Source organism: Temnothorax longispinosus, chromosome 2, assembly GCF_030848805.1.
Source record: "Temnothorax longispinosus isolate EJ_2023e chromosome 2, Tlon_JGU_v1, whole genome shotgun sequence".
In the NCBI taxonomy this organism is placed as follows: domain Eukaryota; kingdom Metazoa; phylum Arthropoda; class Insecta; order Hymenoptera; family Formicidae; genus Temnothorax; species Temnothorax longispinosus.
The window spans coordinates 20,525,624-20,547,017 of record NC_092359.1 but is presented as its reverse complement, the minus strand read 5'-3'; the positions used below and the strand labels follow the sequence as shown (position 1 = coordinate 20,547,017).

Genomic DNA, 21,394 nt, shown 5'->3' with positions numbered 1-21,394 from the left:
TCCCTCGTTAAAAGTTACTTGTTCAAACATAATTATTTTCACGTAATATTAACAACGTAATTGCTTTAAAAAAATATATAAATCAAGATACACAATAAATGTTACGATCTTAAATGCATAGGTGAGCTCAATTACTTGAAATAAAGATAGATTCAAATCGCTAATCTTCACTCGAAAAAATATTCACTCGGAAAATCTAGAATTCCGCTCTGTATAAATCGTTAACGAGCCATGACGCTACTTCGCCGACGCGCCGTTCCTTACGCTGCCTTATCGTAATCGTGAAATTATCGCGTCCGCATGACGAGATACGCGAAAGTCGAAAGGGAAAAAGGGCCGGAAGGGCGCGTTAGCGAAAAGAAATGCGTGCGCGTGTAGAATCGCATAGCGGGTGTGCAGGAAACCGCGCGCGGAGGGTAAATGAGGCGCCATCAGTCACAGTCAAAATGCTCCACGTCATAGCTGGGAGTGGATCTCTCTCGCGTTCGTCAAAGTCCAGCGATGGAAATTAATGCACTTTCTTTCGCTGAGTAACGAGTACCGAAACGGGGAATGCCCGCGAGATCGCGCGCGGCGGAGGAAGAAAAAATCCCCGGCCGTCTCTCGCGGCATCCCCGTCCCTTTAATCTCCAATTTGTCGTGCTTACATGTAAAGCACGCTAAATACGTTTCTACTTCTACGTTAAACTACGTAGTAATGGACAGTTTCCGGTATGTTCGTATGTCCGCCGTACGTTCTGTTAGCTTTTTCTTCATATATAATAACGAAACTACGAGAGTAGTACTCCGCCCGCAAAAACCATACCTAGACACAACTGGGCGACGTCGATATATTTCGAACCGCGAGGAAACCGTAATCTCACCTTAAATATCTTTATGATTCTTGACGAATACGCAGTATCGGTGCGTGATATCATTATATCGCAGTAGCCCTTTGACAGTCCGATTTATATGCGTCTTTTTTTACCATTCCTATCTCGTAAGTTATTTTCTGCAGAATCGCGCAGGCACAAACGTTACATAGACATTTTAGACTCGGACTGATATCGTTCTATCTTGTCGAAATATAAATCATACATATCGATCGAAGATACGTGAAAGCTCTGGAATTCGCGACCTTAATTCCGAGGGCAAACTCTCGGAGCCGGAAGTAGAAAGATGTGCGTTATCTACGCGGACGTAAGACATTTTTCGCATTCGAATCACGGAGCTTCGCTCCGCGCAGATTGTAATCGCTCCGAGGTATTGATATGCCGTAACGAATATATTACGGTCAATGGTAACGAGATTACTTCGCCGCAAGATTTACAACGATCGGAAACTGCATATAAATATCTCGGATCGCTTCATTAATTCAACGCGGCGTAAAAAAAAAGTCTCCGTATTATTACGACCGGGTCATGTATCACCTCGATAAACTGTATATAAAGGGTTACATGGAGAAAATACACATAATCCCGAGAAACTCGTTTTCATATCGGTGGCGAACCGGTTAAGAAACTTCTTCTTCTTCTTGCGCCGTTAATTACCGTTCAGTATACGCGAATACCGCCGCCTGCCTTTACAGTGTATCAGAACTCGTTTAAGAACGTTCACATTGTACATGGCGATTCTCGTCTTTTGTCTCGCAGCTTTAGTCATCATCTCCGTTTTTGCAGTGCGTCTTCCTTATACACGCAGCCCCTCTCTCTCTCTCTCTCTCTCTCTCTCTCTCTCCTTCCTATTCTTTTCATTTTTATCTGCTGTTTCATTCGCTCGTATCATTCTCGCGCCCAAGACAAGATAATACGTCCCCATCCTTCCTTTATTATCTTGCATCCTCTTTTTTTCCTTAATACTCCCCGCTATTCACTTTTATTTACGTTTACCGCCTCGGCTTTACGCAAACCGGCCGCCGCATAACGCCCAAGATCGCGGCCACGGCGAATAAAAATGTGTACCCATTTTCTTGTTTCACGCCCCGATTCTCTGGCGAATTGGCCGCAGCTAATTGATATTTGGAACGACGTCCATGCGATCATTAGTCAATCGCTAAACTAAATCTCCGCCGTGATAAAAGGCGATTTCGTTTCTATTACATGATCCTGAAAAAATTAAAAAGTCGTCTATTTGCGATCGATAAAAGCGATAGCTAAAAAAAAAAAACGTACATGCACGGGACCGAAAGACGTAGCTGATGCTATTAATTAACGGCGACGAGTGACACGAAGATAGTTTTCGCGTATGGTTCATCGGGAAAGGTGGCACGTCGCGTCGCGTCGCGCGGAGAAGAAATGACGGCCCCGAGAAAGTATCGAAGAGAAAGCACGTCAAGTTCCGCTCGGTTCCGTTTCGTTCGGTTTCAGGACGCGAGCGGAGAACGCGCACGCTCGAAACCCTTTCTTTATTCTTTTCAAACCTGACCGTCCTCGGAAGCTTCCCTTCGATGTGCCCTCCATTAAGGCTCCATCGGTTTCATTGTTACACATTCTCCGACGTAATACGACGTAATACGTTCGGAACTGAGTAGTGGTTCCGACGCAAACGTGACGTTCGTGAACGCGATCAGCAAACGACCAGCAGAGAGAAAGAGAGAGAGAGAATGAATGAATGAATGAAAAATTGCATGCGGAAAGTACGACCGTGGCATACGAGAGTCAATCCACTTGAAGATCGCCGATTTAGCAGCAACTTATATCCCTTCGGCACATCTGTTTGTTCAAATTAATTTAAGCGATTCATGTGAAAATCTTTTTGTCTATCACGTCTACGGAGAGGGGAATTTGCGAGTTTTATGATTTTTCTTCGCCTTCATTTGAATTGTCGCGGCAGCTTGCATTATAAATCTTTTGTGGATGCAAATAAATACAGAAGTTTTAACTCGTCAATCCAGTACAATTTTATGCACAGATAACTTTAATGTCTTTTATTACAAAATGTACCCGCGCCATGTATTTATTCCATAATTTTTCGCGGAGTAATTAACTTTCTTCTGTTATCGATAACATTAAATAGCACAATAGATGTATCCAAAACACGAAATTCACGGCGTGTCGCTAACTATGTGCCAACGTTGTATATTCAGAACTCGAAATAATTACTTCGCCCCAATTTCCCGAGCGGCGCATTCCCTCTATTAAGTCATTATGCACATTCGGTCCTGGCTCTCTCTCCCGGCTCCATCCCCGTCCATTAAATCTTTTTCTCAGTTTCTAAGATAAAATCGATGTAATATATATCGAGACCGGCTTTATCGTAGAGATAGTGTTTCCTATTGAACCCTAGGTACCACGGTACATCCAAAGCTTCCCTATAGTAGGTCATTATATTGCTTTGAGGCTTCGTTCTCATCCGCTTTCGTTAAGATCCTTCCTCGATTTTATTATTAGATATTTTTGTCTTCGGGAGTCATATTTCGGAACTTCGGTCACTGCGATTGTCCGGAGCTCTAATATATAATCCAACAGGCGAAGAAAACACGTGAAAATCGTGCGGAAACTCGCCTTTGAAACCCTCGTTTGATTCGATCGCGCCCCTATATACGACGCGAATACATTTTTCTTATTCCGACACGACTGAAACTTTATTCATAATTAATTTTAAGGCACACGAACTCACCTTGGCCGTCCCGCGTTTCACGCAACCGTCATACACGTTAATTCTGGTCCGAACCGTCGTCAACTGCACGCCCACGCTTCGTAGTGATGCCATGTTCTATCCGATTGTGCTATAAGCTTCTTTCAAGCTTAGATCCTACCGATTCGAAGCAGTGCGTTCGGAAATCGATTTAGCCCTAACCGGTACTGACGAACAGAAGCAGAGAGAGAGGGGGGGGGCTAGAGAGGGTAGAGAGGAGTCAGAATCTTCTCCTATGTACTATCGCATTTGTCCGGAAGAATGGACTCATCCATTTTGATTCAAATTTCATCGATCTCCATACATGTTCACTTCTCTTGCGTACATTGCAGATTTCTCGATCTCCTTTCGAGAATTTATTTTATTACTCTTCCTCTTTGCTTTAACGCATTCGCGAACTCCTTAATTAAATATTTTATCTTAGCGATTAACAATACGCATCATATTCGAGAGTAATTGTACAGGTGCCTCGAGACTGAAAATATTTTTAGAAGTATTCTCTTTGATAAATTTGAAGACGATGTCTTCTCCGCACGAAGTGTCTCGCAACCTCTCTCAGTCTTTAACTTTCCTAGCAAGTCTCAAATGAAATTTCCGTTAAAGCAAAGTCGCGAGCTGGAGATTCGCTAATACTCTGAATTGAGAACATCGAGAATTCAAGTACAAGTAGCCCGGTTGGCCAAAGGCTCTCGACACTAACTTTGACTAACACCAGCGACTTTAATCTTTTTCTTTATTGTTTATATTATAAATAAAATCATAGAGAAGTTAAACATTAAAAAAAAAACAACCGATTGCTAATCATAAACCAATTTTACTCGATCTTCCGATTTCTGCTTATCAATTTGAGTACCAAATATTTAAATCGATCGTAATTTTATTCGTCCCACGTTAGATTAACGGCGATCTTCCCGCGCAAGAGAACTGGAGGAACGTGAATTCCTAGACGCGTACTCGCGACACCGAAGCGGTCGTTGCTGACTAGCCGTTGCTTCTTCCTATACCCGTGCCAGCCAGTTTTTTTCTCTGTTTTGTTCTAGTCGGCCTTCTCGCTCTCGACTTTGTAAATCGGTCGCCCTCTCTTTCTCTTCCCGCTTTTCTCTCTCGCTCCTCCTCGTCTTCGTCTAGGTAACTTTAGGCAACACTACGCCAAACTTTGCAGTAACGGTACACTTAGCTGCTCTCCGATCATCGTTCTCTCTCCGATCCCCTTCCCTCTCGCTCTTTCTAACCGCAGCGTAAAAATGCTGCGAATGGCATTTCGGCGATCGTTAGTAATCCTCTTACGCATCGAAATTAATATTTTCTTCTTATCGATTGACAATTGATAATACCTAAAAATATTATACAGCGCTGCAAGCGAACGCTCAGCATAATTTTAGCATTATTATTAACATCGTATTATTAATATCACAATATATTTATAATGTTATTATTATTAATACGCTAGCGCGTATAAAGTTCAGCAGTGGGATCAATGCGGCTGGATTAGAATCAAGTGTTGAATCAATTAACGTCGATTCGTAAGCGATTCAAGGCGAACGGTCAGATTCTTGAACTGTATGGCATTTTAAACGATTTGCGCCGATTGCCATTTAAATCAATAACGCACGAAATTTTGCCCGCGCATATCCCGCGATTACGCGAGATGCTAATTATGCTCGTGCAATTACGGGTACATCGGATAGCCGTAGAAGAGAGATTTAGTGCAAGTTTGACTACGAGCTAATCAACATAGTTCATATATCTCTACTACGGGTCACACGGCTTTCTATAAGCTTGCTTATATGTACGATGGAACGCGGCCCCTTTTTTTCTGGTAGAAATGCTATTTATTTTTTATTCTTCTTTTATTCGCCAATCATCGCGATTCTATTTCCTGCATGTGTGTATTTAACAGACTCCTTGTTAAGTACAATAGTTTTTTTTTAGATAATCTACGCGAGCTCTTTTCATTTTCACTTCCTTCTTCTTAAATGACTGCGTCATTCTTTATTTACCCTCCCATCAATCACTCTTGTATATACATTTAACGAAGCAACGGTAAACGGTAAATATATTTAATCACTGACTTGACTTCGACATAATCAAACAGCGTCGCTGTACTATACCTGCGAGTATACGCAGAATGATTCGCGCGCGACGACGCATTCGCAACACCTGGCGAATATCAGCGCCGGCTTCTTCTTTTCTCTTTTAGATTAGATTTTGATCACGAATCGATCGAGTCTTCATTGTTTCAACATCAGTATCATTACAAATCGAAGGATGGTCAATGACAGGGTCCGAGATACTCTTTTCTCGTCTCTGCGGCGACGTTAACACGGAGCTGACGGAAGCAGCGGAAGAAATGACGGTGAACCTTGCAAACGCATGCTGACAACGCACGAGATGCGACGATAGCGCGAGGAAAGATGATTTATGACCGTGGGACACGCCATGTCGTTTGCTAAACTTCGCGAACGGGTGCGCGGGCGTGTGCGTGTGTACGCGTGTGTCCACGCGCGTGGGGGGAATAGAGACTGGTCGAAAAACGCGAAGAGTGGAGAGGGGGAGAGAGAGAGAGAGAGAGAGAGAGAGAGAACGGAGAAGGACTAGAGTAGAATTTATTTCCAAAGAGAGAGAGGGAGAGAGAGTAGTAAACTCTCTCAGGATACTATACATGATATATGAGTATACACGACAAATAGTAAATACAAAAAAAAACATATAAAGAAAAACTTACAAAGAAAAATGAAAGAAAAGTAGATAACAACGTGTACGTTACAAGAGAGTAGTACAAAACGAAAGGAACGTCGTGTTGTGTGACTGAATATCAAGTTAAGAGTACAGAACCCTACGTTACATACGAAAATAGAATGGTTGTGCAATGACCGAGACTAACCTGGAGTCAACTTTTAATACACGTGCATAATCATTCATAAATTTAAGTTATGTATAAAAAGCTTCTAACGAATTTAGTTCCCAATTAAAATAAATAAGCATTAAAATTTCAATAAGTAAACTTTTCTTGAAATTTAATTTAATACTACTGAGACATGTAATTCTGCATATTTAAAAAAGCGAGAGAAAATTGACCAAATTAAATTTTTATTAAAAAAAAAACTCGATAATTGAATCAAAGAATTGAATTTTGTCTAATTTTGGAATATTCTACATTTGTCAATCGAACGAGAGGAAACGAAGGGAAGAAGTGAAATGATGCCGAAGCGGGTCGTCACGGTTCGAAAGGATTGTAACATTGAAATTTGGATCGCTGTCTTTGCGATGCTTCACGTCTCGTTTGCTCCTGTCGACTTTACGCGGTCGTGTTCAAAAGCGTCTCGTACGTGCGCCTGTCGTCGTGAGACGACGAGACGCACAGGTCAAAACGCATGAGTAGCGGCGCGACTCTCGTGCACAATCATTGCAACAGCAATTTATGGAAGCCGCTTGTCGTGATCGCGTGCTAGATCACGTGAGAGACCCGCGATATTTTCGAGAGAAATTTATATTTTTTTTATCTTGGCACGTGCTTGCTGAAAATCAAAAGAGCTTTGTTCTCTCTAACTTCTTTGTATAACTCGCTATCGTTATATTTAATTACGAAGTATTTTGTAAAATGTCGATAAGTTTCTTTTAATTTTTTTTTTTTTTTTTTGGGGCAAAATTCTGCGGTCCTCGAGCTTAACGCGCTGCGTCGACCGTATTTTCCCGCAATTTTCCCCGACGGACGCGTTTGACCGCAACCTCCGGTTTACAATTAAACAACGCGTTTACTGCAAAAACGATCACCGGCGATTCGTTCGGGGCAAAGAGATTGCACGGGATTTGCAATCTTTGGCCGATGGCCGCGGCGGTAATGGCGCTTCGGTTACATCGTCGCGGTGAAAAACGCTTTTTTTTTTGTTTTTGTTTTTACGCTCTTCTCACTCGAAGTCGCCGCCGGGCGCGATTCATAAAATAAAACTGGCGCTGCGTGCAAGAGTGTCCGATTAGCTTGTCGAAACGCGTCGCGGGCATTAAAAGGTGGCATAAACGCGCGCTTGCAAGCGGACGCGTTAACTCTCTTTGCGCTCATTTTAACCGCCATACGACACATCGTAATTTCACCGAGAGGCGCCACTTTCACGCGCGCGCACTAATATCCCGATAGTGTACGTAAATGTTTTTTTAACGAAGAATTTATTTTCGCTTTGATCTATCGGCGCGCGCCACGCGATTTCGTTCTGCTTGTTGAACGCGCACAAACGCTGTCCGGACCCGCCGCGCGCCGGATTTCAACCGCCGATTGCATAATTCGTTTGGGATAAAATCGGCGTTTGCTTCGAAGAAGACCAATTGAAATTGGTAAAAAAAAAAAAAAAAAATGGAAAGGATAAATTTCTCTTTGCGAGAAAAAAAAGGAGAGGAAAACCGATAATTACTTACGTCGACGGCCTAAACGCGAATTCGGGTCGGGTACGCGGAATATATGGTCCGAGTATGCATAAGTAAAAGCAATTGCAATATGCCGGTTCGATTCTGACTTTTTCTTGCCCCTATCGCGTAACGATCGATGCGGTCCACATGTATACATGCGTATACATATATTGACAGGTACGCTCCTTTTTTGTCTCTCTCTCTCTCGCGCGCGCGCGCGATCTCATATATGCTTGTGCCAGCGAAATATAATTCGCACTCGCCCAGTCCCCGTGCGCCGTGCGCGAGAATGGCCAAAGAGAGAGAAGAGCAAAATTTCCCGAATAGCTCAGCGCTTGCCGAAATGATTGTTGTACGTATACGAATACGGTCAGGAAAAAATGTCTCCTTTCACTGCGAAATACCGTTCGCGTAGATACTTTTCAGACATGGCCGAGTAAGATGACTTATGCATTTACAATCGCGAGAAGAGCAATGTGTTTCCAAGATAATCGAAGATAATGAAAAGAAATCATTCTGTCTTCTGCTCCTTCAGTAGAATATATTTTACGTATTTCTTAACAAATGAAAGATGCATAGAAAAAAATTTATGTATATTTTTCGTAGAATTTATGAAATTGCAAATCTGATGGCGTTAAAAGATGTCGATAAATGGTAGCTCGATAAGAATCCTACTCGGATATTTTAGTTGGCGCAATAATATCTGTAACAAAACTGTACATTGAAAAAGTAAAGCAGGAACTTAAAAAGAAAGCCTCGCAAAGTGTCCGCGTCGTGACAATCTGCTCCGAAAACTCGTCGGACAAGAGCTAAACACGCGGTAAAGTTTTTCGTGCTGGCACGCGTATACAATCTCGAAAGACACTGACAGCCGGCCACTTCGCCTGCCGCTCCTCTCTTATGCGACGCTAACGACAGAAACCAGAAGAATTTATTCGGGCCGCTTATCGAGACCTCCCAGGGAAGAAGACCGGTTGTCCATCCGCGACTCGAAGATTAATGAACGCGGTACTAGAAGCGGAGGCTCATTAGAACGCATTAACCTCGGGCGCTTTCTTTTTTTCTTCTCTCGCATTACTCAATCCTAATGACATATTGACCACTACTCCGCGAAGTATCAAACCTTCAAAAAGGAATATATATGATCGCTGCTGCCTGTCGTAAATTGCGAGTCGTTGATGGGGAATAATTTTCGACGTGTATACGTAGCACAGACTTATGAGTACCCATACAGAGATAGCGACGACAAAGCGATTTATATTCAGAATCGTTACAAGGTTCCATCATATTTTTGATTTTACTAAAAATGTCAAAATGTAGGGCATTACTTTAAATGTATTCCACTTAAAACTATCGTAATATCGTGTACAGAAATTTTAGTTACATTATAAAAAAATATCTTGTAAATTTTTGGTGTTATTATTCTATTATAATTTTTAAAGCTAACTTTAATTACATATATATTTATCATTATATGTCATTTTTTTTCATTCTATATTATTTTATCATTTATCATTATATGTCATTTTTTTTCATTCTCTATTATTTTATCATTCTATAAATATATTGATGGAACAGCATGTGATTTATTTGCAAACATCAAAATCAAAAGTAAGCTAAGCTCACGACGCCGCGATAGCACAGTTTTCTTTAGCATGTAACCTCGATTAATCTTCGACGGTCCAAAATCGACCCGATGAATAGAACGACATGTGCGCGAACAACAATGTGTTCCCTGGATCATATCTTATCGCCATTATCGTGAATCTCTCAAAAGAGGTTGGTTTATCTGCCAGCGGAATATGGGCCAGATAATTTTATAGTGTAACAAAAAGCCGCGAGCGCGGGGCTTTAGAGGAGAAGATTTCCCTTACTATGTTTCGGACGAGAGCATTTTCCGCGTAAATAACTCGTCATTCATCTTGTGACTTTGCTGAAGGCGAAATAATTGTGAGATGTGATCAAAGCTATACGCACTTATTCATATTGTTTTCGTTTGTTAGTCTCGCGCATTATATATATTTTTGTAAATAATTCCATTGGAATATGAATGAGACTTAGAATCTTTCTCGTTGTATTTTTTGCATAAATACGACAGAAAAGTTGATTTTGAAGTTATGCTCAAGCTTTTTTCACAACACAAACGTCAGGAGCGGATGAAAATTGCGAGCGATTTAGCGATTAAACAAAACGGCGTGCAATAACCTTTATCAAAATAACGACATCTCGAATTGCGATAAATATAGCGCGTTCGATTAAGCACACCGTAAATTTCGTCGCGTTGACCATTTCGATACCGCAAATATTTTTTTCATCGTTTCAAAGAAATATTTATTTTCCAGGTTTTACAAAAAAAACCCCTTTCCCCTTTGTTTACGTGATAATTGGAAAATTGACAAAACCATCGCGTATAATAATAATTGTATTCTATTAAGTATCAGGAATTTCGGGTCCTGCATGCCGCGAGTGACAAGACTTTTTAATTTAATCACACACAAAAACGATATGTTTTACAATTAAATGCGACTGAGTTTGGCGTCTAGTGTATCCATCAGCCTCGTTCAACTTTTTACTTCGTTTTTTTTTGGAAATTGATATTAAAGACACGTTTGCGGGATTTGTCTCGTGAATAATTTATGGAATCAATCGCGCATCAAACATGCGAACGTGATCGCATGCGTGCGCGCGCACGGATAAATCGCGCGAGTATACGAAGGGTCGACAAAGGGTAAGTGAGACTCGCCGGACTCTCGTACATACATCAAATACGCACAATAATACACGCGAGTGGAAACGAGGAGAAAAGAGAAATGAATTCGAAAGTGTACTTACCTCCGTGCGCTGCGATAACCTCTTGTTCAACTCGTGGAGCCTGTAGTCCGGTTGGCTGTAGCCATAGGCTGGAGTATGCCTCCTGGGGACAGGCAACGATCTGTCAGATCAGACCGATCGCTCATGTTAGGTGTGCTGTGTATAGCGTGTTATTTTCGCGTGTGTGCGCGTCGCGAATGTTTCATGCATGCAACACGTCGTCCCGGTCGCGTCGCGCGTCGCGTCGCGTCGCGTCGCGTCGCGTCGCCACACTGCGCGAATTTTCGTAAGGCCCCGAGGGGTACGTGATTAATACTACCGGTTGGTTGGCCCTCTCCGAGCGCGGGCACGTCGCAAAACGCGCTCGGACATGGCACAGATTCGCGAAATGTAGTTTACGACTTTCACCACGACCGCGCCAATTCTCGATCCCTTTAACTCGCCGCGTTACGGAAGCGGAGGTTTCAACCGGCATAGTAGTGTCGTCGAAGGGCCCGGGCGCAACAACGCCGGTCTCTAATCGACTTCCTCGAAAGAACTTTGAGACATTATTACTTTAGAGTCGCTGGATATTATCGAAATCAATTTTCCAGAATTCTGGAATAAGGATGCTAGGTTATTATATTGTAACAATTTAATTTTTGCAAGTTTCGATTTCTCTCAATGACATTTTCGAGATTCAAATATTCCAAAAATTCAGGTTTATTTGTCCCTAGTGAAAATCACCGTTAAAAAAAGTATTTTTCAAACATATATATGTAACGTTCTCTCATCGAAGCAGTTCGGACGCTCCTTTAAGATAGAGAAACACGATTTAATAAAGTTTTGGCCTAGAACTTCGGTGCAAGTTATCCTGTGAATATGAAGACTTTTAAAACTGATTTTTAAATAATGCATGCACGTAATTGTGTATCGACGACGAAAGTTTAGTCGCTCAGCTGATGAACTAATGCTACATCAAATTCATAATGACACGAAGGTCGTCATGTTTATGCTGTCAGTTCAATTGTCGGCGATCATTTAGACGCCAATAATTTAATGTCACGGATCAATTATAACATTATCAAACATATATTATACCAATTGGATATTGGTATGTCCAATTTTCACAAATTAACCGGTACAACGACGAACTGATTGCAATAACTTTGCAATGACAAACGTAAACGTAAATTTATTCTGTATTTTTTTATCTTACTTGAATGTTGTTATATTTATCATTATTGTAAATGTTGTTAATTATATTTATTTAAACAAACGATTCGTTTCTTTCTCTCTCGACTGAGATCAAATCTAAGTTTCTGAAACGTTTATTCTAATTGTAAGTCGAAATAAATCATGGGCACTACATTTTCTATGATGTCCTTTTCATCTGCATAATTTTCAATACAAGAAGCACAGAGGATACAGTTACATGCCTTAATCAATGGCTTCCAAATCATCGAGGATCAAACCCTCGGCTCCCGGTCGGTCCCGTGGAGTAGCAGTTGGTTAACCGGCGGGTAATTAACGTCGCGTTGATAATATTTAGTGCTCAGAATGCCCGGGATGGTGTTGTACCGCGCGCATATTCGCGCCCCGAGGCCGGACGAGCGATCATTAAGAACCGAGTGCAGTGCGGTGATTAATAACAAGAGTACGCAGAATATTCCAGCAACACAGAGACTCCGAGCGCGTCGCATTTCCGGTATATATACGAATTTCAGGAATACGTTCGACCTACGATCGATACTACATTTAACACGTTATACGCGTTTGCTCGCGACATTTCACGCGACGCGCGTAACATTCCGATCTACGAGAAAGAGACGAGTGGGTAAAGATCGAACGTTTAGAAAAAAGTGAACGCTAAGCCTATCGATACAAGATCATGTGAGATTTCTTGCTGCCTGGTGCATTCGGACGAAGTCGGACTTTCCCCCGAACTCGTGATATCGACCTTCGTGATACCTACGTGCCATGATTTCTTCCGTGTATCAGTGACCTTGTAAAATCACTATGCTAATTATAACGCGCTTAGCTACGGCGAGAGACAAAGATAAACAGAGTAGACATAAAACGTTCCCGTAATACCTAATGCAGGAATGATAATTGCGCGCGGACTGCTAACGTATGTGCGTCTCGGACTTGTTCCTTGACTGACATTGCAGAAGTATACATTATTGCTTTATTAAGATTCTATAAAATCCACCACAGAAGAATTTCTGTGATTTTCCACCGGATTTGTGATGTCACGATATCGGTGCTAAACATCCGGTAATGCGAATAATGCCGCGAGAGGGAACGATAATTTTTTCCGCCGATTGCTGAGCTAGGTGAAATTAGTTTTAATTAGCTAAAACATTGAAAACGTGGTCAAATGGGTTTCGACAACAAATCAGGATGTCAAAAATAGCCTTCGACGAAAAGATAAGACGGTTCCTTTGACTCTTCATTCGATCGATAAGATAAATCGCTTGAGCAAAGATTTCTCGAAATCTATGTCACGAGAAAGCATTAAAAACTGCATATAGATAAGCGTCTAACTTTGCGATCTACATGATAGATAAATATATGGACAAACAGATACGCCAACTTCTCCTATATGTGAAAGTAAAACTAACGTGATTGATTAAATTGAGAAATATGTTTAGCGATAACTTGAAAAGAAAAAGATGACACAATATCAGATAAGACAGAGTCAAATAATAGAATGAATAATTGCGAATGGTTGACAGATCGGATCGAGACGCAGGAGCAAGTTTGGCATGATTTTCTTTTTTCACGAAAAAATACTGTCCCAAGATCGATCGTGTCGGAAAAGAACTTGGACTTTCTCGTCTCTGGAGAATCGACGCTATGGGACCCCGGCGAACACGTCACTGCGTCGCACGCGTGTACACGCGTGCGTGTGTGTACGTACGTGTGCGGAGCAGATTTGCCAGGGGTGAGTCGAGATCTCAAGGGTTGCAGGGGTAACTCACTATCGTGTACGGTTTATTGGGGAGTGACGGGACGCGTGGACAAATCTTTCGTCCCGTTCGCTATATCGCTCGATCAAGAACGATTGCTCTTCGCAACATATTACAATTAATAATTCTAAATATAAAAAAAACATTATCAAACAAAGAAATAAAACGTCACAGTAACTAGAAATTTTTATATTAACAAAATCACGAGTTATTTTAATGCATGTATTTAAGAAATCAACATATTCTTTTAAAATAAACTAGATGTAAAAAGTTTACTTAAGAATGGAATTAAAATTATATTAATAATTATTTTTTTTTCTTAAAAATAGTCTTTTCATTTGACACTCGCAATTTGTCACGTTGAATAGTAATCGCGCGTAAACTGATGTAACGCGATGACGGACGCGATCACCTCCGGAACTGGCGGACACATCGGAAAGAAGTGCGCGCCGCCTGACGAATCGGCCGCGACTTCGTAAGACGGTATTGAATCGCGCTAATTTAGTTCGATAATGTAATTTCACGCGGAACACGTAGCGGCCGTAGAGTGCCGTCGTGCAATAACCCCGGCGTGCGCGCATGTAACTCCCCGGCTTTTCATTCAAGACGTGCCGCACGATCGAACTAATTAATTCGTCGCACGGCACCACGGCCGGTGCGGTGCGGGTTGCGCGCGAGCGCGCCCGCCAGAATTTTTGCCCGCCTTCCTGCATCCCTGCTGTCCGTCTATCTCGAATCCCGGGGCAGAGGGATCGTGACAGATCATTCCGTCGATACGGAACTAATCCGCCGAGTGAAAAACTAGCGCCTAACACGGGCGCGCGCGCGCTCGAGTCGGCACGCGGCCTGGAATTTTTCAAGGCTGTGCCCCTTAGAAACGACATGTATACACTTGCTGGACTATAACGAAATATTCAAAGGAGATTTATTACTTTTTCTCTATCATTAATATTTTCTTTTATAGACTATTATCATTCCTGCGTTGTATAACACGTATTTTCACAAACGTCCTTGCAGATGCTTCGTGGAACACGTAATGTCTATATCTCGCATAGAATACGCTAAAATTGTGACATTGTTGTGTGAAGACATCGTTGCTTAATGAATGAAAACACAATTTCTTGATATTCGCTGCGTTCTGAAATTATCTTTTCAGAGGTTCTATTAAAGAGAAAACCTTTCTCTCGTTGCACTTGAAGTGACTAGTTCAATGCGAATTTATTCATTGCACGTCTAATACCGCTAGGCTACCATAAACACTCAACGTAGATAAGATAGAGCCATTAATCAGGGAATTGATCGATTTCAAGAGCCGTTGCGGTATATTCATCGTTGAAATATAATAATATTCAGCTCGACGTGAGGATCTGCGAGTAATTTTCCTTCTCTGACGGAAATGACCTGAATTTTCATAAGAATTTTATGCTCGTCAAAGTAAACAAATTTTTTTTAACTATAATTTAGCAACTTACGAAATTTGTGCAAATATATAACGATATCTCGTAAATCTTATGTATGTAAATCTTACATGAACATTTTCGTTGAGGCAATTTACTCTTCTTGATTGCAAAAGACGGGCATAATTCATCGTTAGTTACTAAAATAACATTGGCACGGGTATCGATCGCCATGCGGTTATCTTGCGCGACGACTCGTTCCCATCGATACTCGGTTATAGCATCGGACATTTACGTTCGATAAGAGTCCCCGACCCTTCCTGAAAGTTTAGACATTCCGGGTTTTCGAGAATCTGTTTACTTCTCCAACGTGACGATATTTCAGATTGTAGCACGTGAAACAGTCGCTAGCCAGTTCTTTCCCTAAGTTCGCAAATATATACGTGTATGTCGACTACGAGCATTCGATAAATTCATTAATTATTAAAAAATCCGTGCATACGTAATATAATACATATAGTCGGAGTCGAAATAATCAAGAATGATATGCTCTGTGCTCTACAGATAATTTATTTAAAATTTAAACAAAATTCGTGAGATTATTTTGTATTTTCCCAGCACGAATATATATGACTCTGTACTTTCTACTTTTGACGCATGTTTATCGACCGTGTTAACCGCCGCGTGCTTGAAAGGGTTAAGGTAAGGGGTCAGGCCGCGTCCGATTACTCCGGTCGGCACCGTACGACGCCCCACGTGCTCGTGCCGGAAGCGGCATCGGCACGGCGCGGCGCGGCGCGGCGGCGTGGCCGATATCTCGTCGCAACCCGTCGGAGTCCGCGGGATTTGCAAACAGGTCGTCGTGGGTGGCTTCGCCCGTTATTAAGCCGCGGGAGTTAATGGCTTTAGTTTAGTTCGCGTGGCTAATGGGCGTCCCGACGCGCCGCTCCGCACCGCACCGCACCGCACCGCTTCGCTTCGCTCCGCGCCGCGTCGCGTCGTGCCGCGCCGTTGGGAATCAGCTGACCGGCCAGCTGGCCCGCATGGCTCAGCTCGGCACGTCGCGTCGTGTCGCGTCGCATCGCACGGAACCGCTGGTTGAGAGCCGCCGCCTGCAGGGGTCTCAGATTGGGTTAGCAAAGGGCGCAGTTTGGAGCGAGGGGGCGGCGGCGCCGAGGGAGAGGAGTGAGAAAGAGAAATAGAGAGAGAGAGACAGAAGGGGAGATAGAGAGAGAGAGACAGAAGCGGGAACCGGGGAAACGGGGGACAGCAGGAGGGTGTTATTAGGGGTTGCTCATGGGGTGGCAGTACGATCAATGCCAGGGAGTCATGCTAGCTCTCCCAAACCCCTCCCGCGAAGTCTATATATAGTACGCGAGTACACACATGTATAGAAGTTCGCACGTAGCCGGGCATGTCGAAAGAGCACGCGTGCGTATGTATGCATACGGGGTTTGTCTACTAGCTAGAGAAAGAGAGAAGGGACGAGATGAAAACGGGGAAGGAAGAATGAAACGCGCGAGGCGTATAAACGCACGTGTGTGGACCGGATATTTTGAACTCTCGCGGACTAGGGGCATTATCCGTCGCACGCGGCGTGTTTTCCGCGTGTCGCGAACGAGAGTTCGCCGGCAGATTACTAAACGACGACACAACGACAATATCGAGTCCATTGATGTGCCCGCGGGATCCGACGAATTGTTCCCCGTAATAATATCTCGCGGTGATATTTTACGTGCAGATCGCCCGCATCAGCAATTATTAAGCCTTAAGTGGAAATGGAATCGGTTAGTTGTAGCAGAAAATCTCAGTCTCAAACTAATTGGCGACTAGGAAAATGATTAAGCGCCGCTTGCTTATTTACGCATGACGCGTCGCGTTTTTTAATCGTTATTAACATAAAAGAGAGCGTTTCCTTTGTATCGAAAGAAAACTGACATTGTTTTTAATTCGTCTCTAGAGCGTAATGGCCTTTTTTGCAACGAGAGGAGAGAAGGCGCGAGGCCCATGGTATAATTCGCACGTGTCGCAGCATTCTTTTCCATCTTTTTAGAGGCAGGATGGTAGAGCTAATTGCTGTAGATGAAACTGTTAAATTGACCCGAGGACAAATGCGCGATGCTTCGCAGACAGTGCCGCGGGGCACTCGCGTATACACGGTGCATTATGCGCTTCAAAGTGACGCACCGCGTGTAATACGCAATCTGCATGTCATAAGGATAATAATGGAGAAAGGGCACGAGCAAGCTCGTTCGGGGATGTTATCACGAGCTTTAGCCCGTGCACACGCACGCGGTGTGCGGCAATCCGGTGTGGCCTAACTGTCGAAGGACGGCGCGACGCAGCATTCGCTATTAACGAACCTTTCGTATTGATCGAAGGGATGGTTCTGCCGAATCTAAAATCGCGCCGTCACCATCGCGGCCGTATGAGAGAGAAATCTGTCTCATTTAGAGTCGAAGCACAAATAATAATTTCTATGTTAAGTGTATAAATATTTTTTTCGTCAAATATATATATACGCGATATGATACAGCATTGTAGCAGAAAGTAGTTAAAGCAAGAAATAATTAAATAATCAAGTATTAAGTAATCGAAAAAGTTGAGGGTGAGTAATTGTAATTCTGGATCATCTCCAATATAATATATATAAATAAAAAGAAAATATCAAAGTTATACAATTGAAAAGTGTAATCCTCCTCGCTATATCGCGAGGAGGAAATTTTGCGCTATGTATTATATTGTCAAATCTAATGTCTAATTTCTTGCGTTGAGACGCACGATTTTGTGATAGTCTTGTATGCAAAATTAAATAATAAACACGGTCGTTGTTGTTATCATCATTTCTAGTAACGAACACCGGAGCAACTCTTTTAAATTGTTAGGTATTTTGAATGCCACCGTGAGCAAGCATGATAAATAAAATCTCTCGGATCGTAGATAAGGGCAGCGCGTGGGCTCCTCTTAATTACACGCAGAAATTCACTCGCTGGTCCAGGTTCGGAATAACAGCCGACTCAGCTTCGCCGCCGCCGCAGCAGCAGAAGCAGCAGCAGCGGCGGCAGCGGCAGCGACGACCGTTGAGCCACCCACCTTATACCCTGCTCGCAAGGACTTTCCGTCGCTGGCGCAGCAGTAATCGTGCCGCCACGCCAGCAATTTATCGCTGCCCATGACGGCGTTTTATCGGCGATATTCGTCCCTTTTTCCGCCCGGACCCTGGATAATTCACCTGGACCTGGCAATCCAGCCCGCTCTCGCTCCTCTTCCTCCCACACGGAGATGGATGAGGAGCGGACCACGATTCCCTCCTCAGGCATATTTTGTTGGCACCTCGGCCACTGAGATTCGATCATGGCCAATATAACTTCCCCGAGGCTGCCATGCGATCGAGTTACCCGCGGATACTGACGACGGATTGACGGACAAGCGTGTCGTGGGAAAGGACGAAAAGCGGTCGTTCGGTCGACCGGAGAGAACCGCGTCGCACCATCGTTTTGCCCCAGCAGCGCCATAAAAGAGCAATAATCGCGACACGCGGCTCGCTTCGAACTCGGGCAGCTCGGGCTGGCCATTGCTGGAAAAGTGAGCGGCATGAGCCTCTCCGTGATGAAATCGCGCGCGGGCAGCAGCAGCGGGTTAGTTGCGCTATCGAACAGGAAGAAACGACTTCGAATCGCGTGGGACACTTGCGACCACTACGTTCAGACGGGAAATCATTTTTTAAACGACGATGATTGTACGAGTTTTTATCAATTTTTATCTTGGTGGTTTTTAAAAAAGCTTTGATTATTTGGTTTTATAACAAATCGTGAACAAAACATATCATGATGTAATATTATATTACACTACGCTTTATTTTTAAGCTTTCTTGTACCATTCACTCTCGGTCGAAATGGCAAACAAAGTGGTTACAAAATACAAATTGTGAGCTCAAAAATGACAATAATCTATAATATACAGTTGCTAACAATACAAGTTTTCAATTACCTTATGTAAAAGGCCGAGAAGCTTTTTCTTTTCCAAAAATAATCCACGAAATAATTTTTAATTTGCTAAGATCCGCGATTTTTGTTATTCTTTTTATTTACTAAAAAAAAAACACAAAATCAAATTTTTAATCGCACGAATAATCGAATAATAAAAACGTGAAAAATAATTAATTACAACATGGTTGACTTGCAATATAAATATTCAGTAGCGCTAAATATTTGGTGCGCGATGCCGATATAAGAAGTTTCGTCATACTCTATGTCGAAATCCACGCAGCAGACGAAACACCTTTAGGACAGAAAGGAGGAATCCTTATTTCGTCACTTACGTCACATGCATTTACAAACAGCTTTAGGAATGACCGAAGAACTTTCATTATATCGCACAATGTTCTTCTGGCTGTTTATAAAGTATGTGCGTTTAATTATTTCCGTATAAATAATTTTAATGAGCAAATCTCGCGTTATATCAGTTTGTCGTTTATTTCATCATCAATTTTAAATTATAGATCGATAAAAAAAAACGTGAACCTAACGCTTTAACACCGTACTGTCAAGTAGCTATATTTTACGGTTATTGCTTCAATATTGTTGCAAACAATAACGATACGCGAGCTGTCAATGTAATGATGATATGAAAGAAAAAAAAATATATTTATATTTATATACAATCGCGTATACCGTGAGATATAAGCACCGACCTTTCGTGATTTATGCGCACCTCGATAAAGCAAATGCTCCTCTGGATGCGAGCAAGATGCATCGAGGAACGTGAAAAAGATAAATTTTGCAGTCCGATCGGCTACTGTTTTGCTCCGATTGCCCCTTGACCCCCGACGATTAGGTATCAATTAGCGGTACGAGCCTTCTTTTAACGAGAGTCCAAAAGGCAAGCTGCAAAATTGATAATTAATACCGAGCGATAAAAAAGATGGAGCGGCCTCGCGATCTCACATTTTAACCTTCGCCGCAGAATTTCTCGCGATCATGTCTTCGTGATTGATGAATATGTGTACGAATGATGAATGTGCTAAATAACCATCCATTATGTCTACCTTTTTTTTAAACAACATTTATGTCATAACATAGATAATGATTATTTAATTACTATCTCGCTTATGTTCCAATTTATCGATATTAATGTACTTTGACGAAAAATTATATCAGCTTCTGTATTTTCAAGTCGCTGTTGACGGTGAAATGTGTGGACAGCGTTTCTAAAAGATTTTTAAACTCGAATAACATTCAACTCTAATGAAATTTTTTGCGACACGCGCCGAAAATCGTTTTGTCGCTTATGGTGCTTCATAAAATTGGGAGATAGCACATTATAATTACGGTCGCGGCATACAAAACAATATAAAGGCACAGATATATATCGTACAAGTAGTTTAATGAAAATATTAGATTAAATTTCTGCTGCTAGTAACAAGGTTTTACCGGCGCACATTGGAAATCGCATTATCGCTTGCTTTGCTCCGCGAAAATTGGTAGACGCGATATTTTAACTGTAGTAAATATACACGACGCAAGTAGTGTTTGGCGAGCGTGTTAGATTGAATTTTTGCTGCTAATGAGATTTTCGCGACGTACATCGAAAATTGCGTTACCGCTTTTGCTTCGCGGAAATCGCCGGACGGTGCCTTTTAACTTTGCCACGATGACACATTTAAAAATTCGATTTGTAAGATGTCGTAATCGATATACATATCTTCCTAAACTCTAAATACGCCAATGACAAAATGATTCATTTGTAAGAAATTATTTGCAACAATATCAGCTTACATTAAAACATTTACTGTATATCCTTGCGATAAGAAAGCGAGAATACGATTGCCGAGATTGAATGATCTACTCTGTGGATTCGAACGAAATGACGGTGTCAGAAAACGGTGACACATCTGTTCGGGCTAAATTGCCGTGGGATTACCGGGTTTAAAGATGTTACACGATCTTGAGGAACCGGTTCGGTCATACGGTTGAAAAAAGACGTCGCGGATCGTTTACCCCCCTTGTCGTGTCAACCCCGTTTCGACCTTCGTTTTCGCCTTCGTTTTCTAGTCTGGACATCTCTCCGCAACCAGTTTCGCGAATAACACTTCTGTGTGCACGCGCAAATGTGTGTGTAGTTAAAAAATCCGTGTTAACGTAAATGCGCGAGGATCAATAATCGTTACGTCGAACACCTAGCAGAGAATGCCTCGCGTGGTAACCCATAATGCTCTTA

At 42.3% G+C, this 21,394-nt stretch overlaps 1 protein-coding gene across 9 annotated transcripts in view; it reads right to left on the bottom strand.

Annotated features, from left to right (window-relative positions):
• The window catches only part of Chi (LIM domain-binding protein 2 Chi), a 138,151-nt gene that overhangs the window by 12,329 nt on the left and 104,428 nt on the right, over nt 1-21,394 (bottom strand). For 3 of the 9 annotated variants that reach the window (XM_071771100.1, XM_071771096.1, XM_071771098.1), the window contains one exon: nt 10,849-10,948. In XM_071771100.1, coding sequence (XP_071627201.1) covers nt 10,849-10,948 — 100 coding nt within the window. The remainder of the gene's footprint in view (nt 1-10,848; nt 10,949-21,394) is intronic. The other 6 variants (XM_071771103.1, XM_071771099.1, XM_071771101.1 and 3 more) reach the window with 3 other exon arrangements.